At 41.0% G+C, this 26,767-nt stretch overlaps 1 protein-coding gene across 1 annotated transcript in view; it reads left to right on the forward strand.

Moving 5' to 3' along the window:
• The first annotated feature begins 4,221 nt into the window (after positions 1-4,221).
• Positions 4,222-26,767, forward strand: part of LOC126456987 (protein Wnt-6-like) — a 622,242-nt gene continuing 599,696 nt past the window's right edge. The window contains exon 1 of the mRNA XM_050092950.1: positions 4,222-4,408. Within this exon, the coding sequence (XP_049948907.1) occupies positions 4,347-4,408 (62 nt within the window). The 5' untranslated portion in view covers positions 4,222-4,346. The remainder of the gene's footprint in view (positions 4,409-26,767) is intronic.

The following is a 26,767-nucleotide window of genomic DNA, read 5'->3' on the forward strand; positions in this document are numbered from 1 at the left end:
CATCAAGGGATCACCAATTTAGTATTGGAGGGCAGCGTGGAGGGTAAAAATCGTAGAGGGAGACCAAGAGATGAATACACTAAGCAGATTCAGAAGGATGTAGGTTGCAGTAGATACTGGGAGATGAAAAAGCTTGCACAGGATAGAGTAGCATGGAGAGCTGCATCAAACCAGTCTCAGGACTGAAGACCACAACAACAACAACATGTCTTTGAAATCAGTGGGCTGTACTACTAGGCCAAGCTCCAAACTTATTAAAGCGTGCTAGTACCCTAAAAAAATTTTAATTTGTGCATCGTGAATTTCGCCATCTTCCACTACAAATGGGCTCTCTTCTTTCGTTCTTTTTAAGTTTAAGAGAAGTGTCCCGGTTTGTTCCGGTTTCTGCTTCCCAAATTACGTCCACTTTTAGTCATCTTAAGAGAAATTTCCCGGTTTATATAACGTATGGCAATCGTATTTCATATGGCATATTATACTAAATGAGTAATTAGCACTCTAGAATCTCCCGAAATTACCCTCTTTCATTCGAGACAGTTTTTCATCTAATCTGTGCACAACCTGCCTACGCCCCGTGTGGCGAACGAACAGCAGGGAATGCGGGAAGATGAAACGAAAAACAACACATGTAGAAAACTGTTGCAGGACCATCTCATGCAGAACCATTCAAGCACAGGAAACAGCTTTCAAATCGTCCAAAAACACATAGAGTGTGATTCCGTGAGTTTACTACAATTAAAACGAATTCGTGATGTAGCAATAATGAAAAGAAAAAACTATTTACGGCAAACGACAATTATCATATATTTTAAACAAAATGAAGCTACAGTGGCTGTCCCATGTGACTTTCCTGCATCTACATTTACACTCCGCAAGCCACCCAACGGTGTGTGGCGGAGAGCACTTTACGTCCCACTGTCATTACCTCCCTTTCCTGTCCCAGTTGAGTATGGTTCGCGGGAAGAACGACTGCCGAAAAGCCTCCGTGCGCACTCGAATCTCTCTAATTTTACATTCGTGATCTCGTCAGAAGGTATAAATAGGAGGAAGTAATATATTCGATATCTCATCCAGAAACGCACCCTCTCGGAACCTGGACAGCAAGCTACACCGCGATGCAGAGCGCCTCTCTTGCAGAGTCTGTCACTTGAGTTTGCTAAACATCTCCCTAACGCTATCACGCTTATCAAATAACCCTGTGACGAAACGCGCCTCTCTTCTTTGGATCTTCTCTATCTCCTCTGTCAGCCAACATGGTACGGATCCCACACTGATGCGCAATACTCAAGTATAGGTTGAACGAGTGTTTTGTAAGCCACCTCCTTTGTTGATGGACTCTCCCAATGAATCTCAACCTGGTACCCGCCTTACCAACAATTAATTTAATATGATCATTCCACTTCAAATCGTTCCGTACGCATACTTCCAGATATTTTACAGAAGTAACTGCCACCAGTGTTTGTTCCGCTATCATATAATCATACAATGAAGGATCCTTGTTTCTGTGTATTCACAGTACATTACATTTGTCTATGTTAAGGGTCAGTTGTCACTCCCTGCACCAAGTGCCTATCCGCTGCAGATCTTCCTGCATTTCGCTGCAATTTTCTAATGCAGCAACTTCTCTGTATACCACAGCATCATCCGCTGGTCCCATAACAATCCCCTGTGGCACGCCAAAGATTACTTAAACGTCTGAAGACGTCTCTCCATTGAGAACAACATGCTGTGTTCTGCCTGCTAAGAACTCTTCAATCCAACCACACAGCTGGTCGATATTCCGTCGGCTCTTACTTTGTTTATCAGGCGACGGTGCGGAACTGTATCGAACGCCTTCCGGAAATCAAGGGAACATGGCATCTACCTGGGAGCCTGTATTTAATATTTTTTGGGTGTCATGAAAAAATAAAGCGAGTTGGTTCTCACACGATAGCTGTTTCCGGAATCCATGTTGATTCCTACAGAGCTGATTCTGGGTTTCCAGAAATGACATGATACGCGAGCAAAAAACATGTTCTAAAATTCTACAACAGATCGATGTCAGATATATAGGCCTATATTTTTGCGCATCTGCTCGAGGACCCTTCTTGAAAACTGGAACTACCTGTGCTCTTTTCCAATTATTTGGAATCTTCCGTTCCTCTAGACCTAGAGATTTGCGGCACACGGCTGTTAGAAGGGGGGCAAGTTCTTTCGCGTGCTCAGTGTAGAATCGAATTGGTATCCCGTCAGGTCCAGTGGACTTTCCTCTGATGAGTGATTTCAGTTGCTTTTCTATTCCTTGGGCACTTATTTCGATGACAGCCATTTTCTCGTTGTTGCGAAGATTTAGAGAAGGAACTGCAGTGCGGTCTTCATCTGTGATCAGCTTTGGAAAAAGGTGTTTAGTATTTCAGCTTTACGAGTGTCATCCTCTGTTTCAATGCCATTATCATCCCAGAGTGTCTGGATATGCTGTTTCGATCCACTTACCAGAACTTCTAAGGATTTTCTGTCAAGTCGATACATAGAATTTTACTTTCGAGTTCACTGAACGCTTCACGGATCGCCCTCCTTACGCTAACTTTGACATCATTTAGCTTCTGCTTGTCTGAGAGGTTTTGCCTGCGTTTAAATTTGCAGTGAAGCTCTCTTTGCTTTCGCAGTGGTTTCCTAACTTTGTTGTTGAAGCACGGTGGGTTTCTTCAGTCACTCACAGTTTTACTCGGCACGTACCCGTCCAAAACGCATTTTACGATTGCCTTGAACTTTTTCCACAAACACTCAACATTGTCAGTGCCGGAACAGAAATTTTCGTTTTGATCTGTTAGTTAGTCTGAAATCTGCCTCCTATTACTCTTGCTAAACAGATAAACCTTCCTCCTTTTTTTGATATTCCTATTTACTTCCATATGCAGGGATGCTGCATCGGCCTTATGATCACTGATTCCCTGATTGTTGTAGTATTCGCTATTGTAGTGTTGGGCAGTTGGCTGTTAACAGCGTGTAGCGTTGCGTAGTTGGAGGTGAGCCGCCAGCAGTGGTGGATATGGGGAGAGAGATGACGGAGTTTTGAGAGCTGATGATCTGGACGTGTGTCCATCGGAGACAGTAAATTTGTAAGACTTTTGAACACTATTAAGGTAGATACATTGTTTGTTCTCTATCAAAATCTTTAATTTACTAACTATGCCCATCAATAGTAAGTGATTTCAGTAGTTAGAATCTTTTATTTAGCTGGCAGTATTGGTGCTGTATCGCAGTAGTTCGAGTAACGAAGATTTTTGTGACGTAAGTGATCCATGAAAGGTATACGTTATTGTTAGTCTGGGCCATTCTTTTGTGTCAGTTTAGTGTTGATCAGAATAAGTACAGAGTGTAATGTCTGAGTACGTTCAGTTTTGCTGAACTGTTTGAAAAGCAAATAATGTAAGAGGTTTATCAACACAGTCATCCATAAATTTTTCTAAGGGGACGTTTCAACAGCGACAAACACGCCACCACCGGTTGCATGCAATCTATCCTTTCTGAACTGTGCCTTTGTAAAAATTTCGGTAGAATTTATCTCTGACTTCAGCCAGCTTTCCGTACCTATAATGATTTCAGTTTCGGTACTTTCTATCAGCGCTTGAAGTTCCGGTACTTCTTAGGTATCTCATGATTAAGCCTGCAGTATTTTTTTTTTTTAATAGTTTACGTCAAATATGAAAATGTGTCTCTGATCTCTAACAATGATTTTGTTGGTTTTAGTAACTTTAACGTGTTTTCCTTGTTTTGAATAAACACCTAGCATTGTCCATTAATATTAGAAAGACAGCCATATGACAACGTACGTAAAAGATAACCATACGCAGGCGATGTAGGTTAATAATACAGAAATTACTTTTCTTCATGAATTCAGTTATCCGGATTGACGATTATCGGACTGAGCTACGCCACCAATCAGTTCGGTCAATCGAGTCTCCAATACGGCTGTCAGGTGTGAGTGAAATTGGGGAAACTCGACACTTGTTCCGCCAGCTCGAACGACACAGCTACCGCCGTAGGCCGGCAGCTGACTACTGTGCGGAGCGGTGGGCGCCGCCGCACCCCCACCACCGGCAGCGGCGCGCCTGCGCAGTGGCGCCCGCCGCGGCGGCGCGCAGGCGACGCTGCCCGCCCGTGCTGCCGCGCGGCGGCGGGTGGGCGCACTAGGGCGCCGTGGGCCGTGGCGCGCCGTCCAGGTGAGAGCGCGGTGTCTGGAGGAGCGAAGCGAGCGCGCGCGCCCATCCCCCGGCCGGCCGAGGCGCGGGCAGCAGCGAGTAGCGGCCAGCAGCTGACGGCAAGCCATGGCGCTCTGACCGCCGGCCAGCCACCCACACGCGGACATGCGGCCCCTCCTGGTCGCCGTCTGCCTGCTGCTCGTCTCGCCCATCACCGGACACTGGTGGTGAGTAGCGCCTCGCCTGCCTACCCCCCACCCCCTGCCGCGCCCTGCTTCCCGGAAGGCGCCACCCGGAGAATGACAACGCGGTGCGCCACGGATTCCGCTGGCCGGCGCCTAATTGCCCTCTGCGGGTGGCCGCCCGGGCCGCACGCGTCGCCAGCGGCTCCGCCAATAGAATGCCATCTCTCATAGTTCTAACGATAAGGCACTAATTGCTAATTATTTTTTCATACGCCGAATCTAGTGCTTTACCTGGGCGTTTTAATAGGCTGCAAACACTCGTTTCTCATGCCTATTGCTTATCCATCAGAGTTCCCAGTGCAACGTATAAAATCGAGGAATAATTACTTGTATATAACATTTTAGCAGTGTAGCTTTTATGTAGGCACACGTCAGTACTCTCTGTACCGCCGTATTCGTGGCATAATGAACGAAAGTTTCTCTAAACTACTTGGATCACTCATAGCTACAATCTTTTTAGCACTGTACACTGTTCCGATATTCAGAATTTTATAAGTATGCACAGTGTTTCATTTGTGACGGTACGGTAGCCTGTACTGGTGTCTTGACGAGAAAAAAAGATCAGAACTGCAGATTCCGAGATGTGGTAGAGTAACTTTTGCTGCGGTTGAAGCAAAACCAGCTGGGGACATCGAAAGGGTGCAAAAAAGGGCAGCTCGTTTTGTATTATCACGTAATAGGGGAGAGAGTGTGGCAGATATGGTACGCGAGTTGGGATGGAAGTCATTGAAGCAACGACGTTTTTCGTCGCGGCGAGATCTATTTACGAAATTTCAGTAACCAACTTTCTCTTCCGAATGCGAAAATATTTCGTTGAGCCCAACCTACATAGGTAGGAATGATCATCGAAGTAAAATAAGAGAAATCAGAGCTCGAACAGAAAGGCTTAGGTGTTCGTTTTTCCCGCGCGCTGTTCGGGAGTGGAATGGTAGAGAGGTAGTATGATTGTGGTTCGATGAACCCTCTGCCAAGCACTTAAATGTGAATTGCAGAGTAATCATGTAGATGTAGATGTTCACATTTTTAAAGTGACCGGAAAAGCATTAAAATAACATTTTGAGAAGTCTAATTTCAGAAACACACCCAGAAAGTCACAGTTCCGGAACCTCGTTTTTTTTCTTTTTACAAATTAAGCAATATATCGACCACCTAGGGCCTACGACACACTTATAACAATTATGACCGTTGCTGTCAATTATTTTTTCTTTCTCTCCGTTTTTCGACAAAGCACGCACTACTTCTAGCGCCGCATTCGCCTGATCTTATGGCACAACCGCTGCATTCATGGAATAATGAACGAAAGTCTCTCTAAACTACTTGGATAACTCATAGCTACAATCTTTTTAGCTCTGTACACCGTTCCGATGTTCAGAATTTTATAAGTATATACAGTGTTTGATTTGTGACGGTACGGTAGCCTGTACTGGTGTCCTGACGAAAAAAAAGATCAGAACTGCAGATTTCGAGATGTGGTAGAGTAACTTTTGCTGCGGTTGAAGCAAAAGCCTTGCGTTCACATTTTTAAAGTGGCCGGAAAAAGCATTAAAATAACATTTTAAGAAGTCTAATTTCAGAAACACACCCAGAAAGTCACAGTTCCGGAACCTCGTTTTTTACAAAATAAGCAATATATCGACCGTCTAGGGACTATGACACACTTATAACAATTATGACCGTTGCTGTCAATTATTTTTTCTCTCTCTCCGTTTTTCGACAAAGCACGCACAATCTCTAGCGCCGAATGCACCGGATCATATGGCGCAAGTCGTTCTATGTTGGCCCGGAAAGTCTGAAAAGTCACTATAGCCATATTGAAAATTTTTCTTTTTGCGTGTCTGCAGATTGTATTCTGCATTTTTTTCCTTAGTCTTCTTTACTCTATTTTTAACTGCTTTTAGATTCACGTGTCACTGTTTGCTGTCTTCGGTATCATGACGTAGATATTTATCATATCTTTCGTCCAAATAAACAGCGGTTTCATTTATTCAGCCGTAACAGTTTGTAAAGACCGTAAATGTATTTAAATTTGCTCAACGGCTGTCAGTCGTAACATTTGTTTCCTGTTTAACTGCGAAGTATTGAAGTGCTTCTGTAGAACTGGCATAGAATCAAAGTATAAAGGCAAAACAATGTTTAACTTAAGCAGTCCGACATTCTTCATGAACCTATCGGTTCTAGACGCTAACAGACGAGACAATTCGTGACACCACGCGGGAGAAAATCATCTACTTGATCATTATATTCTAGCCGCCGTAACAACGTTAGTGTTGTTGTAACAGTGGTTAAATACGATAATGTTGATGTGAATCACAATTTATTCGGGTGCTGATCGGTTTTCCAGTGTTTCCGTACTATCGACAATGTCGGGCGTTGATTGCTTACATACTCATACCGTTTCAAGCCATTGAGTTTGTGTTATAACACATTTTTCTTCATAAATATTTTGGCTTCACATGATAATATTCATGTAAATACAAATTCTGAATAAAATCTTTGTAAAATTGTGCGCCACAGCTTGCACAAAAGACATTTTGTTGTAAATAGCCACACCAAGCTCTTACAAACTTTGGTTTTTAGAATGTATGCTAATTAGAATAACAAAATAAAATAAAACTTAATGGCTTGGTGAAGATACTTAAAACAAAATTTTTCATTGCATGAATATGTTCGTATCCTAGATCCGACCTTCTGTAATAAAACCATTTCATTCCAAGAATATCTCAAATTCTTATTAAAATGTGCCATTGAGGCATTAATATATATAGTTAAATAGAATAAAATGATAAATCAAATCTCTTAGATTGTTGCATGAAAACTGCGGTGTCATTTCCTTCAAACGTAAAAGAGATCTTGTGGTTTAACAACACAATACCCTCTGTCATAACACGCCGAAAACAGAACATTGCTCTTACGGACAGCTAGGCGATCTACACGCATCGTGTGTCTGAAGTGTACCTTAATGTCATCGTACATGAACAATAATGGCAGTAATGAAAATTTTATTTACGAAAACCGTGAAATTGAAAATTTTTAGCCATCATTCCTCTTTCCGCAAATTATCTCAGATTTTCCAAATACTATATGCCCTACAATGTCGACCGAAAGTTCGCCATGTGTTCGTTCCGTAACAATATTAAAACTTATCTTAGAGTATGCTACAAGTCAGAAATTGCTCTTTTTAAATCTATTCATCTCTACATCTGCGCCGGCCGCGGTGGTCTAGCGGTTCTAGGCGCTTCAGTCTGGAACCGCGCTGCTGCTACGGTCGCAGGTTCGAATCCTGCCTCGGGCATGGAGGTGTGTGATGTCCTTAGGTTAGTTAGGTTTAAGTAGTTCTAAGTTCTAGGGGACTGATGACCATAGATGTTAAGTCCCATAGTGCTCAGAGCCATTTGAACCATTTTTTTCTACATCTGCACGTAGATGTATATTCTTTTATTTCGAGTAACTATCAATTGCGTGAGGGTTTACTGGAATATATCTCATTGTGAGTGACATTTCTTACCATGAGATCGACATGCAAAAAAGTTTATGAAGTAATTGATGAATGAACGCAATGATGCCGAGTGAGAATCTTTGTTGCACCTGAAAGCATACATGAAAACAATGCGCCTTTGTGATTGTCGATGATGTTAATATCTGGTAAATGGTTCGAGTTATAGGGATCCATAAGTGATCGTATGCATAGTGCAAGCATTTTCTACGGTTAATCTTGGTAAGATTTTTATTTCAGAAACTGTGAAAAATTGCTATGTAATGTAGATGAATCAAAATGTTTTTCTTTTTTCATTTTCTTTCGGATGTTGGCAGCTTTCAAGAAGAAGAAACGTGCGGCGAATAATCGTAGAAAGAGCAGAGAAACGACTAAAGTGTAATTATGCGGGCTGTTTGCGAATTTACGTAGAACTGCAAGTAAAACTGCGATTCGCTGTATGTCTGTTTTATCTCGTCTGGCAGTGTAACAAATATTTATCCGATTAATCACTATTATATCATTTTGCTGCTCTTGTCTAACTTACGACCTAAAATATTAAAAAGTAGTATGTTTTATGCAAAACCTTATTTCTGTTGTGCATCTATTGAAGCAGAAGGTTACGAATCCTATATGCTTGTTGGAATATCGATAACGACCATACCGGATGCTGTCCACGGAATTTTCGACAAAAGGCTTTCCAGGACGTACGTCATCTCAAGAAACAGCGTGACCCTTGCGTTCAAGCAGGTTGAAAATTCTATCAGAACTTCTCAAACATGTAAGTTTTTTTTAAATAACAACGGGGACTTACCAAGCTAGTGCCACGCAATCGTTCGGAGCTGCGATGTACTATGAGTTCTGATGTGCGCTGGTTATAATGTCGGCCACATGTTGTCCGCAAAAGCAAATTTTCTGTGGGTTCTGTAGAAAACGAAACAAAATACTCTCTCCGAATTCGGTTGCGGAATTCCTTACAGAGAATCTCGCACACAGAACGTTACATTCAGCCATATGTAAACTAATGGAATAGGTCATACAAAAACAACGTGTTGAAATACAAATAAGATATAAGAAAAGCTACAATTTTTTACGAAAACACGTGTTTCGAAAATCATAATGATAAGAAGTGATAAAAATTAGATCTTTTACAATATTTCTGTACTTCGACAAGAAGGTTCCACTAGTCTGTATTATTTACTTATTTTCTACTCATTTGTGGTCAGAAATGTTGTGTTATTTATCGCGCCCGGTGTGTGAAATAGTGAACTATCTGGTTGGCACAAGACTTTATTACTTAATTGGAAGATGTCCACATAATCTGAATTCCCATCACATAAGCTACGGATCCGACCAACTTTCTTGTGATTTGTTCTTGCAAAATGTAACAGAGAACTCAGTCCATAAAAAATATCATGCGTGATGTATATCACGTGTGTGTACCTTGCAGTAATCTGAGAAACATTTACCATACTATTTTGGAAATCCATTTCTGTGACCCGTAAATTTATCGCTAGTGGCAATGCAGACAACTTGTAATATTTAGACGTGAAGATAATATACCATAAAACTCGATATTTAATGTCGTATTGAAAGAAATACATGTCACATGTCTAATGTTGAGTGGCAACGTAAATGCTGATACAGCAACAGCTAATTTCAGGTGCCACGTGCATAAAAATTATTTCGCTATTTATATTTCGCTTTTTTCTCAGTTCATAGTTAATGAGCACTTGTTTACTTCATTCGTATCTTTTTTTCCAGACGCGTGAGCATTGTTTAGGATACCTGCCTGCCTCTCATGGCATTGTTTTGCGTATATGAATAAAACTTACGTGAAAAATGAAGCAGAATAAATCATCTTATCAACTTAGGAATCTCTGAATGACATGAGAGTTTTGAGATGATACAGAACAACTGCCACAGGTTTTTGGAATAGTTTAGAAACAGTACATTTTGGTCTCCTCCCGGAATCCCTACCGTCCGACGGAATAGGGTTACGTGAGTGTAGAATCAGAAAGCATTTTAGCTTGCTGTCTAGTGACAGTTGTAGTTGAGCAAGAACTAAAATGCAAGTATCTGTGGTCGGCACATTATGGCTGCAGGATTTCGACATCCACATTATGTAGAATCTTAAAATTTCTTGGTATGTCATTACATCTCCTTCATAAATCGGTGCGCTGCGGACTTGCGGTTGATGGTTATACAACATTCCACCCGAGAACAGTGCGCAATTACTACAATTTTAAATTGCAGTAGTTTTCAAGAAAACTCTTTTGCATGTTGCACATAATTTTTGTACTTTATTCACCTACCCAAACGCGTTACGGCTTTTTGTCAAGGCACCTTCTGTGGGTGCCCTGGAATATCACCAGATTTTTTTTCCGTGTCATATATTGGTTATAGACATCGATAGATAGGCACACACACACACACACACACACACACACACACACGCGCACACACACACACAGACCAACACAGACGCAAGCGCACACACAAATTTTCTCACCACACATACAATTAGACAAAAAACAATTGCGATCAAATAATAGGGAAAGTTGGCCGTACTTACAGATGACACGCTAGACACGTAACTGGCAGTTGAAATGTTATGGTACACGAAAAAAGTTGAGCTTTCAGTCGGTTTACCACATGAGAGAAAGATGCACAGTTATTAAGTAATGAGTTAGACAGTTTACTGCAAGTACGTTTTAGTTTGATTACAAAAACTTTCCACGAACCGTTTTCATATCCGTAACCAATGCGTGGTGAGAAAATATCGGGAAATATTTCAGTGCACACTGAAGATGCTTTGTTAAAAAGTGGATGCGTGTCTGGATGCAGAAATGAAATAACAAATTAATATTCCGCATGCAAAAGGCGTTTTCCTTGAAAATTTAAACACAGCTGCTGTAAAAAATGGCCACCACAGGAAACTTCTTGCTAACTTATTATTTTTCTTTCACTGTGATTTTACACTTAGAATACTAAATTCTGTGGGGGAGGAGGGGGGTTGCTTTTTCATAGCTACCAAACCATCGTAAAGTGTACTACTCCACTTTTATTCAAAGGAAATCATAATTTGTGGGTTGTTGTTGTTGTTGTTGTGGTCTTCAGTCCTGAGACTTGTTTGATGCAGCTCTCCATGCTACTCTATCCTGTGCAAGCTTCTTCATCTACCAGTACCTACTGAAACCTACATCCTTCTGAATCTGCTTAGAGTATTCATTTCTTGGTCTCCATCTACGATTTTACCCTCCACGCTGCCCTCCAATACTAAACTGAAGATCCCTTGATGCCTCAGAAAATATCCTACCAACCGATCCCTTCTTCTAGTCAAATTGTGGCACAAACTCTCCTCTGTTCCCTAATGCTATTCAATACTTCCTCAATAGTTATGTAATCTACGGATCTAATCTTGAGCATTCTTCTGTAGCACTACATTTCGCAAGCTTCTATTCTCTTCTTGTCCAAACAATTCAACGTTCGTGTTTCACTTCCATACATGGCTACTCCATACAAATACTTTCAGAAATCTATACTCGATGTTAACAAATTTCTCTTCTTCAGAAACGCTTTCCTTCCCATTACCAGTCTACATTTTATATCCTCTCTACTTCGACCACCATCAGTTATTTTGCTCCCCAAATAGCAAAACTCCTTTACTACTTTAAGTGTCTCATTTGTTATAATTCCCTCACCATCACCCGACTTAATTCGACTGCATTCCATTATCCTCGTTTTGCTTTTGTTGATGTTCCTCTCATATCCTCCTTTCAACACACTGTCCGTTCAGTTCAACTGCTCTTCCAAGTCCTTAGCTGTCTCTGACAGAATTACAATGTCATCGGCGAACCTCAAAGTTTTTATTTCTTCCCCATGGATTTTAATTCCTACTCCGAATTTTTCTTTTGTTTCCTTTGCTGCTTGCTCAATATACAGATTGAATAACGTCGAGGAGAGGCTACAACCCTGTCTCACTCTCTTCCCAACCACTGCTTCTGATCATGTCCCTCGACTCTTATAACTGCCATCTGGTTTCTGTACAAATTGTAAATAGCCTTTCGCTCCCTATATTTTACCCCTGCCACCTTCAGAATTTGAAAGAGAGTATTCCATTCAACATTGTCAAAAGCTTTCTCTAAGTCTACAAATGCTAGAAACGTAGGTTTGCCTTTCCTTGACCTAGCTTCTAAGATAAGTCGTAAGGTCAGTATTGCCTTACGTGTTCCGATATTTGTACGGAATCCAAACTGATCTTCCCCGAGGTCGGCTTCTACTAGTTTTTCCATTCGTTTGTAAAGAATTCGCGTTAGTATTTTGCAGCCGTGACTTATTAAACTGATAGTTCGGTAATTTTCACATCTGTCAACACCTGCTTTCTTTAAGATTGGAATGATTATATTCTTCTTGAAGTTTCAGGGTATTTTGCCTGTCTCATACATCTTGCTCACCAGATGGTAGAGTTTTGTCAGGACTGGCTCTCCCAAGGCTGTCAGTAGCTCTAATGGAATGGGACCTCTGAGGTCACCAGTCCCCTAGAACGTAGAACTACTTAAACCTGACTAACCGAAGGACATCACACACATCCATGCACGGGGCAGGATTCGAACCCGCGATCGTAGCGGTCGCGCGGTTCCAGACCGTAGCACCTAGAACCACTCGGCCACCCCGGCCAATTTGGAATTATTATATTCTTCTTGAAGTCTGAAGGTATTTCGCCTGACTCATACATCTTGCTCACTAAATGGTAGAGTTTTGTTAGGCCTGGCTCTACCAAGGCTGTAATTAGTTCTGATGGGATGTTTTCTACTCCCAGGGCCTTGTTTCGACTTCGGTCTTTCAGTCCTCTGTCAAACTCTTCACGCAGCATCATACCTCCCATTTCATCTTCATCTACATCCTCTTCCATTTCCATAATATTGTCGTCAAGAACACCGCCCCTGTATAGACAGTCTGTATACTCCTTCCACCTTTCTGCTTTCCCTTCTTTGCTTAGAACTTGGTTTGCATCGGAGCTCTTGATATTCACACAAATGGTTCTCTTTTCTCCAAAGTTCTCTTTAATTTTCCTGTAGGCAGTATCTTTCTTACCCCTAGGGAGATAAGCCTCTACATCCTTACATTTGTCTTCTAGCCATCCCTGCTTAGCCATTTTGCACTTCTTCTGCTTTCCCTTCTTTGCTTAGAACTTGGTTTGCATCGGAGCTCTTGATATTCATACAAGTGGTTCTCTTTTCTCCAAAGTTCTCTTTAATTTTTCTGTAGGCAGTATCTGTCTTACCCCTAGTGAGATAAGCCTCTACATCCTTACATTTGTCCTCTAGCCATCCCTGCTTAGACATTTTGCACTTCCTGTCGATCTCGTTTTTGAGACGTTTGTATTCCTTTTTGCCTGCTTCATTTGCTGCATTTTTGTATTTTCTCGTTTCATCAATTAAATTCAATATTTATTCTGTTACCCAAGGATTTCTACTAGCCCTCGTCTTTTTACCTACTTGATCCTCTGCTGCCTTCATCCCTCAAAGCTACCTATTCTTCTTCTACTGTATTTCTTTCCCCTATTCCTGTTAATCGTTCCTTAATGCTCTCCCTGAAGCTCTCTACTACCATTGTAAGTAGGTTGTTTCGGTTTTTATGTTGGTAACGCCATGTAGCGCTCTATATGAAAATCACTGACTGTGCTGTGTGAAGGCTGTGGTTGGTTTGCATTGTTGGAGTAATATTCGCCATTGTAGTGTTGGGCAGTTGGCCGTTAACAGCGCGTAGCGTTGCGCAGTTGGAGGTGCGCCGCCAGCTGTGCTGGATGTGGGGGGAGAAGTGGCGCAGTTTTGAGAGCGGATGATCTGAACATGTGGCCAACAGAGGCAGTAAATTTGTAAGACTGGACGTGGCCGTGCGGTAGCGTTCTCGCTTCCCACGCCCAGGTTTCCGGGTTCGATTCCCGGCGGGGTCAGGGATTTTCTCTGCCTCGTGATGGCTGGGTGTTGTGTGATGTCCTTAGGTTAGATAGGTTTAAGTAGTTGTAAGTTCTAGGGGACTGATGACCATAGATGTTAAGTCCCATAGTGCTCAGAGCCATTTGAACCATTTTTTGTAAGACTGGATGTCATGTATATATATATAATGACTTTTGAACACTATTAAGGTAAATACATTGTTAGTTCTGTATGAAAATCTTTCATTTGCTAACTATGCCTATTAGTAATTAGTGCCTTCGGTAATTTGAATCTTTTATTTAGCAGGCATTAGTGGCGCTCGCTGTATTGCAGTAGTTCGAGTAGCGAAGATTTTTGTGAGGTAAAAGAAATGGCTCTGAGCACTATGGGACTCAACTGCTGAGGTCAGTAGTCCCCTAGAACTTAGAACTAGTTAAACCTAACTAACCTAATGACATCACAAACATCCATGCCCGAGGCAGGATTCGAACCTGCGATCGTAGCGGTCTTGCGGTTCCAGACTGCAGCGCCTTTAACCGCACGGCCACTTCGGCCGGCTTTTGTGAGGTAAGAGATTTGTGAAAGGTATAGGTTAATGTTAGTCAGGGCCATTCTTTTGTAGGGATTATTGAAAGTCAGATTGCGTTGCGCTAAAAATATTGTGTGTCAGTTTAGTGTTGATCAGAATAGGTAAAGAGCGAAATGTCTGAGTACGTTCAGTTCTGCTCAGCTGTTTGAGAATCAAATAATGTAAGAGGTTTATCAGCACAGTAATTCATTAAGTTTTCTAAGGGGACGTTTCACCATATTAAGTACAAAATATCCTGTTGCATTCCCTACTGCATCCGTAAATTTTACGAGGGCTTAGTAATCTAGGCTTAATGTCGGCTGTCACCGGCTGGCTCCTCAGCAGTGTTGTTCCATACCACAAGGTTTTACACGTTTGAAGGGTCCCACTGTAAATACGGGGTAAACAAAGAGGTGACAAAACGGAGAGAGAGTCGTTGTTTTGCTGTGCCGCTGAGGGAAGCTCCCCTGCCTCTGTCTCTCGTCCGTCGACAGCCGCGGCGAGTGACGGACGCGCGCGCCACCATAACACGACGCATCGTAACGTAAGACACCATAACAAAGCACGGGGGACGGCAAACAGCATGACAAGGGGGGGGGGGGGGCGGCGGCGCAGCAGTCGGCGGCAACACACGAGGCCGGCGCGCGCCTAATTGACCCCTGACCCGCGGCCGGCAATTGTCACATGAGGAATCTGCAAAACAAGCCCGGCCAGCTGACCGGGGCCACTGGCTGGCTAACGAGCGCGCGTGCGCCCAGATTTGGGCCGCGAATGGGGCAACAACTCCCTAGCCGGTCCTTCGACCATAAATATAATAGACTGGCCCTGACGTCATTTTCGTGGATCCAACATCTCTGTACTAAAGTCACGTGAATGTTGGCAAAACATGGTTGTTTCGTGTTGCGCTTATGGCTGTACTCAGCGTTTTGTCGGGCGAAAAGGCATTACATTTCACGCGTAAGGGTTTCTATGATAGTGCAGATGCGTTTATTGAAATCTGCTGAAGTGACTTTTATATGTTTTTTTTTTACACTTGAAATAGAGTATCACGTAAATTAGAGTGTCGAAAGTGATGCCTGTAAAGTCAGACTCGTATCACATTTTGGAAAGTATCTGTGATAATTCGGTTACAGAAGTAAGTATAACTGTTTCTCGTTCCTACTCATAGGTTCCCTAAGGATGAAGACCGAAGGCAGCTTTGGATACAGGCACTGAAACGGGAAAACTTTAAGCCATCTGCACATACGCGCCTTTTTGTATATAAAATGGTTCAAATGGCTCTGAGCACTATGGGACTTAACATCTATGGTCATCAGTCCCCTAGAACTTAGAACTACTTAAACCTAACTAACTTAAGGACATCACACAACCCCCAGTCATCACGAGGCAGAGAAAATCCCTGACCCCACCGGGAATCGAACCCGGGTTTTGTATATACAAGTGAGATTATAATAAGGTAAGAGCACCTATAGTCGACAAATGAGGAGAATTTTTTTCTACCTTCTAATACTATTAAATAAATGTAGGCTCCAAAATTATTTTCTGAAACTTCGAAGTCTCACCTTTCATCTGAAATATATTTTTTTTTTTAAACTGATAGTTTAAAATTTTGTAAAAATAGTAGCAACTGAACCTTTGAAGTGCACCTAAAATTGAAACTCTAAAATGGACCTGCTCCTAAAGTCGACAATTTTGGCACTTATAGTTGACATAATTCCCATATCCCATTTCATTTCATAAGTGACTAGAGCTCAAAACGCGGCGAATCCTATGTTTAAACTTTTGACACGATTCCACTCTTACTGTTTATAAGAATTTTAACGACATTTTACTTTAATTGATAGTTTATAGTAATTTCGTCCCGCTGCCCACCAGAGGGGCGTTCTATGTATTTGTTAGATTTTATAAATGGTACTGTGAACAAATCCAGGTCAAATGTAGTTCCGACATAATTTTTCGCAAATAAAAACGTAATTTTTGTTGGAAGCGTTTGGCAGTCCATCGAGAAATGTGGATAAAATACGATACAAACATAGGATGGCAGACCGCTGATTTGAAATCCCGCCACGTTTTGCCAACAGTCACGTGGTTTATGTTGAAGGCACATCAGCCCTATAGCTGCTGCACAGCAAGGTCAGTCTACTAGTATCTATGGTCGAAGAGCCGGCCACACTGCCAGGGATGACAATTACTCTGCTTACCAGGCTACACGTCGAAACAGCTCTCTCTTCGCTAGCTAAATAGTCCAAGAGTTGTGGAGAAATGATCGCAAAAATCATTACCTGAAAACAAAAAATATTAGTGTATAGGAAATTAAGTTTTAATTAGAGTTTCTTTTTCATGAAACTCATTGCAAGATGGCGACCATGGCCAAAAAGATCTCCGAAGTTTGCAAGAATCTTTATTTCTTAAACTAGCTGACCTGGCGAACTCTGTTACGCCTTAAAGCCAATAAATAATCAGATTTTGGATGTTAACTTCAATTTTTTATTAGAAAATACAAATGAAACATTGAGTATTTTAATGATTCTGTATTCTTTATGTTTTTTGGTGCATAGCTTCCACTCTTCAATTAAGTACCTTGTGATACACGATATTTTTTGTTTTATTATCAGGCTGTTTAGGTTTTTATGTTGGTAACGCCACGTAGCGCTCTGTATGAAAATCACTGACTGTGCTGTGTGAAGTCGGTGGCTGGTTTGCATTGTTGGAATATTTGATAGTGTAGTGTTGGGCAGTTGGATGTGAGCAGCGCGTAGCGCTCCGCAGTTGGAGGTTAGCCGCCAGCAGTGGTGGATGTGGTGAGTGAGATGGCGGAGTATTGAGAGCGGATGATCTGGACGTGTGTCCATTAGAGTAAATTCCTGAGACTGGATGTTATGAACTGATATATATTTATATAAATATATTAAGATTTTTGTACACTATTAAGGTAAATACATTGTTTGTTCTCTATCAAAATCTTTCATTTGCTAACTATGCCTCTCAGTAGTTAGAATCTTTTATTTAGATGGCAGTATTGGCGCTTGTTGTATTGCAGTAGTTCGACTAACGAAGATTTTTGTGAGGTAAGTGATTCATGAAAGGTATAGGTTATTGTTAGTCAGGGCCATTCTTTTGTAGGGATTATTGAAGGTCAGATGGCGTTGCGCTAAAAATTTTGTGTGTCAGTTTAGTGATGATCAGAATGAGTAAAGAGAGAAATGTCTGAGTACGTTCAGTTTCGCTCAGCTGTTTGAAAATCAAATAACGTAAGGGGTTTATCAGCTCAGTAATTCAATAATTTTTCTAAGGGGACGTTTCAACAAGAACAAACAACGCAGATGGTCTTCCGACCCGTGAACATGCCACGTTTAATTGACCATGTGAAAAACATGGATATTCCAGATTTAAACCACAAACTTTCAAGGATTGGCCTTGTGATTTGTTAACGGTCATGGCGAATGCAAGACGGATCGGAAATTGATGTCTTTTAAACTCAAACGGCATATCGGTTGGGATCATCGGCATTCTTGGAATGAGAACTTCCTCACCTTCGAATTTTCCTTTGAGTATCGTCGCGTAAATAACATTGTTCATCAATTTACTTACCACCAAACGCGTACCGTTGCACAGTTTTGGTTGGTTTATGTTTCGAAGCATGACTACTAGGGAGCTAACTTTTAGGCGTAAATTGTGCGGGGGTAGGCCAGGCACATCCAAGGACGTTACAAATTCAATTGGATAGTTGGTGGCTTCATCTTCATTTGTTACACAGTCAATAGATTTGAGTGAATGCATTTTACCAGCGATCTCATTCTGAATTATGTAGTTTAGGTCATCTACATCTTTATTCTTAGCCGCTAAAATTGCTCTCTCACTCAAGATACTTAACCATAGACGTTTGCTGTCATTTGGGTTTTGTTATTACATGTAAGATGCGTTTTTGTTATACCATGTTTTATAGTGACGTTTAGCTGACATTTGGGTTTTGTTATTCCATGCCAGATGCGTTTTTGTTATACCACGTTTTATAGCGGTCGAACGTGATAAAAAAGTATCCTATGTCCGTCTCCTGGTTCTAAGCTACCTCTTCACCACCAATTTTCAGCCAAATCGGTCCAGCCGTTCTTGAGTTATAAATAGTGTAACTAACACGACTTTCTTTTATATATATATATATATATATATATATATATATATATATATATATATATATATATACGAGGGCTATCCACAAAGTACATTACGTTTTGGAATTAAAAATAAATAAAGTACTGGAAATTTTTTTATTATATACAGATGAAAGCCACACTTAAATACTACTTCTCTACATAGTTTCCATTTAAATTAAGGCACTTATCGTAGCGATGGACGAGCTTGGAAATTCCTTCGTCGTAAAATTCGGCCGCCTGCGCTTCAACCACGGGGTTACCTCTTCTTTTGGGACATAAAAGGCGTGATTTTTGTAGATTTCCTGGAAAGAGGCACTACAATAAACTCTCAAAGGTATTGCCAAACTCTGCACAACCTCAGAAGAGCAATACAAAACAAGCGCAGGGGAAAGTTGGGCTCAAAGGTCTTGCTGATTCACGACAACGCCCGGGCCCACACGGCAAATGCCACTCGTGAAGTTCTCGAATCTTTTAAGTGGGAGTTGTTTCCTCATCCGCCGTACAGTCCCGAGCTGGCACCGAGCGACTTCCACTTATTCCCAGCAATGAAGAAGCGGTTGGCTATGCAGCATTTTGATGACGACGCACAGCTTCAAGAAGAGGTAACCACGTGGTTGAAGGCGCAGGCGGCCGAATTTTACAACGAAGGAATTTCGAAGCTCGTCCATCGCTACGATAAGTGCCTTAATTTAAATGGCAACTATGCAGAAAAGTAGTGTTTAAGTGTGGCTTTCATCTGTATATAATAAAAAACTTTTCCAATATTTTATTTATTTTTAATTCCAAAACGTAATGTACTTTGTGGATAGCCCTCGTATAAGTAAAAAACTATACCTCCAATCGAAAAATGTTAAATGAGAAAGTTGTAGGGGTTAAAAAGATCTATGGATTTCATTTTTATGAGTATCGATAGGTTTTTTGCGCTTCAAGATGCAATGTCCGTTCAAATAATTCCGGAACTTTGTCCACAAAATTTTTTCTACGCTTATTTTTTTCTTGTTGTGCATGGTGCCCTTCGAAATACTTCCCTCCACAATGCGAAGTTTCTTTTATCTCGTCCACCGTTGAAAATATTCCTCCTTTAATGGGATTTTCAACTTTGGAAATAAAGAGAAGTGCGCAGGGATCAGGTCTGGAGATTATGGGGGATGAGGCAGCACAGTGATTTCGTTTTTTGTGCCACAGTAACGCACCAACGGGGATGAATGTGCGGATGCGTTATCGTGATGCAGGAGCCATGAATTGTCTCGCCACATATCAGGCCACTTCATTTTCACATTTCATGTTATGATCCAACTGAAATGTTACGTTCTGCTACGTACTATTTCTCGGACAGTCAGTCTTCGATTGGCACGCCCAGTTTCATTGACCTCCCTGACAGGAGCGTCGTCGGTAGATGCCGAACGGCGTTCTAAACGAGGATCGTCTTTCACTTCCGTCTGGCCATTTTTAAACCATGTGAAACATTCGTCATACCGAGCACGGCTTAAGCACTCATCACCATAGGCTTCCTGCATCATGTCGTGTGTCTCTGTGAAGCTTTTCTTGATTTTCGCTCAAAATTTAATGCAGACGCTTTGCTCCTCAAACTCTGCCGCGTGGAAATCTGCAAACTGTGCGACACAACGCTCTACTCAGTACAGCGCTGAACAATAACTAGCATACATGCAACAATGAAAGTTGCTACAGTTACACATTAAACACAAGCGTGTACAGGGATGCTAACCGCATTTCGCTCCAACACAAATGGTTCAAATGGCTCTGAGCACTATGGTACTTAACTGCTGAGGTCATCAGTCCCCCAGAATTTAGAACTACTTAAACCTAACTAACCTAAGGACATCACACACATCCATGACCGAGGCAGGATTCGAACCTGCGACCGTAGCGGTTGCGCGGTTCCAGACTGTAGCGCCTAGAACCTCTCGGCGACTTCGGCCGGCGTTCCAACACACCATTGGCGTGAAATTACGAATGTTCCGGAATATTTTGAATAGACCTGACCTCGTATATCAAAAAAGGGTTAAAAATTGGGTTCTCTATAACCTTACCTACTAGTTACAGTAAATGTAGCTCGTGGTAAGTCAAAAAAAAATCACTTGTTAGAAAAATTAAAAATATTAATTATTTTTCGATATATATTGATATTTTGAAAAGAAAGGCACTCCCGGTAATTGGCTAGAACTTTTGAGCAAATGGTCCTGTAGTAACCGTTTTAGGCTTTTTTTCGGTTCCAGACGGTCGTAAAACATTTTTTTGTAATTCGTGAAAAATTTTCTGAAATTTCTTTCTTTAAAAGTTACCATCATCAAATAAAAATTGAGATAGATGAAGAAACACGCCCAACAACAGTACAAGTTTTTCGAAGTCGTTTTTTGATCCTTACAACTAATAAAATCAGTTATTTAACAGCATGGTAACACAATTCTTCACGAAGAAAATGAGCCTAAAACCGTTACCATAGCCCTGTTTGCTGAGAAAATTTACCAAACTACCGGATGCGACTTTCTTCAAAACAGCGACGTGTCCCTTAAGTAATTAATGATGCTTTAATTCTTCAAACAAGTACTTTTTCGACTTACCTCGAGCTGTACTAACAGTAAATGGCAAGGATAGGAATGTGAATGGTAAAGAGATATAAAGAACCCGATTTTTACCGTTTTTTCACTATATCTCGAAATGTAACGAAGCAATCGATACTTATAAAAAAGGAATCGACAGATATTTGTAAGCTCTTTAACATTCTCATTTAATATTTTTTCTATCGCAACTATAGGTTTTTTGCTGATTTAAGAAAAAGTGTCTTTTGAAATTCGATGATTTTTTTGGCCACGTTCTCCAACTTGGATCAAGTTTCACGAGAAGAAATTCTATTTAAAATTTAAATTCCTATACGCTTATTTTTGTTGTTTTTTGAAAATATAATATTAGGCCACCACAGAATGCTTGGGCTCAAATAGTGTTCCCAAGCTGAAGAAGAAGGAGAAGAAGCTCAGGGCATCGTATCGGAGGTAAACATGTCATTGCTGGTTATGCAGTGCAGTTTTTACCAATGACCACGTAATAATTTCATCGTTGGCACGTTTTTTTCTGGCAAGGGAAGTGCGTCACCTTGAACCCCACGAAAATGAGCGTAGAATATAAATCGCTCATCCCAAAAACAGTGGTTTGAGCCATTCGCATGCAACACGCAAATGTTTTCTGCTAGCGCTATCCGACGGTGGTATGTTGTAATTACTCAGGTTGTATGAATAGTATAACTGTAGTAGGCAGCCGTCTTTTGGCGTGTTCGGTTGGGGGATACAGTGTAAAGAGTGTACATTGGTATCAAGAGGCGAAATTATCCCGTGAATGTTGTCCAAATGTTAGAGGCAAAAGTTGCGAAGTGCTGAGTATGGAAACGTAATCGGCCTCGAAGATAAGGAGTTCGCGAATATGTTATACAGCATAATAATCCACAAACACAATGGAGGTGACACAGAAATGCAAGAAGATACACTGGACAGATATAATGATTTTTATGGTCAGGAAGAGCCCGTACCTCAGGTTGGCTGGTACACCGGTACAAGACTTGCCTCTCCAGAACAGCTGCTGCCTTTAAGTGGAAGTGGCGCTGAATGCGAAAAAGAGGCCTTTGGCGGAGATGCATTGTTGTTCTTTTCCACTTTGCTTTGAACAATTACCTGAAAACTCACATTTGCACGGTGAAGACCAAATAGCATGCAACACTCTCAGGTCAGTAGAAAACGTTTGCTGTTTTCAGCCGGGGGAAATACAGCAGCAAGTCGCAACATTGAAAAACGTGTGGTTTTGGTCCATATACGTATTTTGTTAATTTGTTTCTTGCAATACCAGAGCTCCTCTCTTTACCATGGGTAAGTGATCATTCAAATTTCCCTCTCCCTCTCCCTCTCCCTCTCCCTCTCCCTCTCCCTCTCCCTCTCCCTCTCCCTCACACACACACACACACACACACACACACACACACACACACACACACCGAATAGGGTGTCGCAGTGGTTAACGCAGCGGACTCGCATTCTGGGGGAAGATGGTTCAAACCCGCGCCCGGCCATCCAGATCTAGGTTTTCCGTGATTTCCCTAAATCGCTCCAGACAAATACTGGGATTGTTCCTTTGACAGGCCACGGCCGATTTCCTTCCTCATTCTTGACACAATCGGAGCTAGTTCTCCGTCTCTAATGACCTCGATGTCGACGGGACATTAAACCGAAATTTCCTTCCTTCCTATAAATTTCTCTCGTGAAAGATTGTCGATTTTTTATATGAATGGCTAGCGTCACTGTTTTTAGGATGGGCCTGTTTATTTTCTAGAAAACTTTTGTGTGGTTCTGAGTGTTTGAGGTCACGCACTTCCCTCATCAGAGATTTCTCTACCATGCCTGTTCATTCTCCCTCATACGTCTCTTCTCAGAAATGTGAAATAAAATGTAAAGATGGAAATTAAAAAAATGAACTTCACACCATCAGCGGTATATTCTAGGGTCGCCACAAAAGTTTTATACGAAAGCAATGAATGACAAACTATTTCGGTAACATATGTTGTTATTGTTCCTTAAAATATTCACCTTTATAAAAAATTTGATTTTACGTTCATTAGAAACGATATCGGAAACATTTTTTACACTCTGCCATTGGTAACGAGAAATCTTAGTTTCGGAAGGATTAAACTGCGTCTAGAGATTTGAAAAAGTCGTATTTCAGGAATACCAAGAGTTGTTGATTAAATGTTTCGGCCATCTGATCATCTTCGGGAATCCCGTAGATGCACAGAAATACATCTACCACTTAACTAAGAAAGCAACCGTATATGGTGAATATGCTCACGAAAACTGTGATTACACACTGTAGCATACACATGTAAAATTATTTACAAAATCTCGCAAGGCAACGTTCCAACTGTGGTTTATATGAAACAAAAGCCATCCAGCATCACTGAAAGTAAGGTATGAAATGCGAGGAGACTTCAAAAAGTAAGTTACACATTGCTATGACAGGCCAAGTAACTTTTCTTGAATACTGCATTACACTTCAGAGTGGCAAACATACATGACACAATTTTCCAACATAGTCACCAAGTCTCTCTAAACAACGATAGGAATTTTCTAGCGCTCTTTCAATTCCTCGACGACTCGATGGTCGACGGTTGAAATCCGCTCCTTGCTCACAGAGCCATTTGAGAACCGCGTTTGTCTTCATCGTTGGAAAATCTCTTTCCCCTCAAATACTTTTGCAGCTTGCCGGAAAGATGGAAATTGCATGGTGCAATACCTGGACGCTCCGATCAGCATCAGCTACATCTGTACGGCCATGGTCAAATTGCGTTTAGTCCATAGGCTACACACCACCTGAATTTCACGGTGAATCTGGGTGCTATTTACATGTTTTGCACACTGTGGTGCACCTGTTATCCATACAGTAGCAGAAGTGTTTCCTTAAACACACGCTCTAAATACAGAGCTCGGCCACTTTCTGAGCTGCATTTGTTTAACAATAACAAATCAAAAATTTTAGAGCATTACGTACGGCGCATTTCAGTGGCGGCATCTATGGTCATTTGGAAAATCTTAAAATGCGGTCCCTGTATCATCCGCAGCACTTAGATCCATGGACGTCTCTGTTCTGTCTCAAATCTTAGATTAAACTTTGCTACTTCAAATCCTCTAGTTTCACATGCTGCTGTACATCGTATGTTTCATGGGTTAAAACTGCAATATCTAACACGCACATCTATTCATCTGAAAGCCTGTTTCGTAATTCTGTAATTGCACAGTTTCGCTTTCCTCCTGAGAACAAACAGTCCTCTGTCTCCAGTCTTACCAAGTCTCCTAAATATTTTAACGTCAGATGTCTGCGACATCTGCAGATAAAATAGTTTGTGGCATTGCTGCAATTCAAAGTGATCTTAACACATTTTTGCACGTCATTTTCAATGTCAACGACTCAGATAACAGAACTGCTCGTATGATCAAAAATCGGAAACCATTTCGTCTCTAGTAAATTTTGATTTTGATTTTTTGTTTGTTTGATAGTATCAGTACCATATTAGCACACCATCTGGACGGCGTTGCTAAATAAAACTAATATTAATTATTGACTGCATAATAGTAAACACAGTAATAATAAGAATGTGAGTAACGACATATTGTTTTCGAATTACGAATAAGTGACATGGATAGCCTATTATTAATAACCATATCGAAATTCATCTGAAGTTGTTTGAAAAAGTCATGGAAAATCCAAATCATGTTGCCGAATTAGATAACAGTTCTTATTATAAAGTCGACATTTCTTCAATTACAGCCATTTTGGTACATTCTAATAACAACACTTCAAATTATATTAAATACACCGTTTGTCTCGTCAGCCCGTGGTGAGGAGATGTTCGATTATGTGATACATGTCAGGAAACGCTGATACGCTAATGTTCTTTCCTTGGATTCTAATTCAGAATATTCAAAATTTTGTACATTTCTTTATGTACACATCAAGTAAAATGAATTTATACAGAGGCGCATAAGATAATTCCTTGGCTAATGCCGCCAATTATCGTAAAAACCTTTAAGCTTTTCTTAAACTGTACTTTACTGATAGCTACACTTTTTATGGTTGCTAGTAAGCTATTGGAAGTGTGCTTTCCTGAATAGTAAGTACCATTCTGGACCGAGGATTTTGACAATCTTTTTACTAATCTTTAATTCCTAGTATTGATTTAGTGAACAGAGCTGCTGATCTGAGAGGGAGATGTATTAATTACGACCAATTCCTTATGAAGTAAATGTAATGAGAGGCAGTAATTAGCACAGCCAGTTTCTTAGATGCAATATGTTCTTGAGCGCATACCACAAACGATTTGTATCATAATCTTGTGGTAAAACTTACCTTCGCTCAGTTAACCCGGAAGTAGGGTAACGTGTGACCTTGTAGAATGACTATAAGCAGAATATGCCAGCTTTTCTGTTATTGTTACGTGACCGATGTCTAACAACATTCCTATTGGGAACAAAGATTTGTTTGAGCACCAGTTGTATGCTCTTCCAACGGAATTTGTTGTGAAGTTTACTGTCTACCCTTTCCATCCGCAAGTCCTCGAGTTTATGCATGTGTTGCCTAAGTCCTATGTTTTGAATTGCTTGTATTGAATTTTATGAGAATTCAGTGACAGTAGATCGATCAGAAATCAATTATTAATGTCCATGGAAATTCCATGAATAGCTCTGTCTAAAATTAAATTTGATATGCTTATCCTTCGATGTTTGTATCATTTACAAACATAAAAAACATAGCATCTGGTAAGAATATTGTTTAGAGGTCGTTAATGAACACGAGGAAAAGTAAGGGCCCTTGGACGAAGCCTTCTGGGATATTCCATGTAATCAGTTCTCGTTCTGATAACGACTGTTATGTTAATGCACAATGGCCTCAATTTAATGTAGCTTAGGAACTTCTTGGGGGATTAGACGGAGTTTAGGTGCAGGAAAGTCTGAAGATATCAGGCTTATCACTGATCGCCCTCAATTCACACACATGTCAGCTGAATATGACATATGTTTGCCACATTCCTCTCATCTGTCTTTATGAATGATGTTCATATTTGCATGATGTTATCGAAGTTACATAACTCGATCATCAGACGCCCATGCGGCTGTCCAAATTTGAGGATGCAGTCATGTAACACTAAACTCAATAACGTAATGTAAATTTAAACAAGAAAAATATAGAAATCGGAGTCAAACATACCTAATATATTTTATCAGTAAACACAGCAGGTCACTTAAGAGATCTGGAAAGGTAGATCAGACTAAAATCTGCTTAAAGCCCGGTTTTCCCAGGAGCAGGAATTTCGCGGCGCGTGAACAAGACAGAGCGTTTTGCGTCGGCAGCGAAGCAAAACTTAAAATACGTTGCGTCTTCGTGAATTTTAGGAAACCGCAACCGGAAGCGCAATAACCATTCAGTCCGCACGTGCTGTATGGGAACAGAGTTGAAACAGAGTGTTGCTACTTTAACCAAAGCGCTAATATACTCTAAAGTGTTGATGAACATCAGTAACAAAACTCAGGTTCGCTGTCGCAGTTTCATAAATTAATGGGACCTACTTTTCTTACCAACATGTTAGTAGAGTTCGGCTCTTCTCTATACATATCTATTTCTTATTCGCTTATCTTCGTCGTTTTTAGTGAT

This window comes from Schistocerca serialis, chromosome 2 (genome assembly GCF_023864345.2).
Source record: "Schistocerca serialis cubense isolate TAMUIC-IGC-003099 chromosome 2, iqSchSeri2.2, whole genome shotgun sequence".
Classification (NCBI taxonomy): domain Eukaryota; kingdom Metazoa; phylum Arthropoda; class Insecta; order Orthoptera; family Acrididae; genus Schistocerca; species Schistocerca serialis.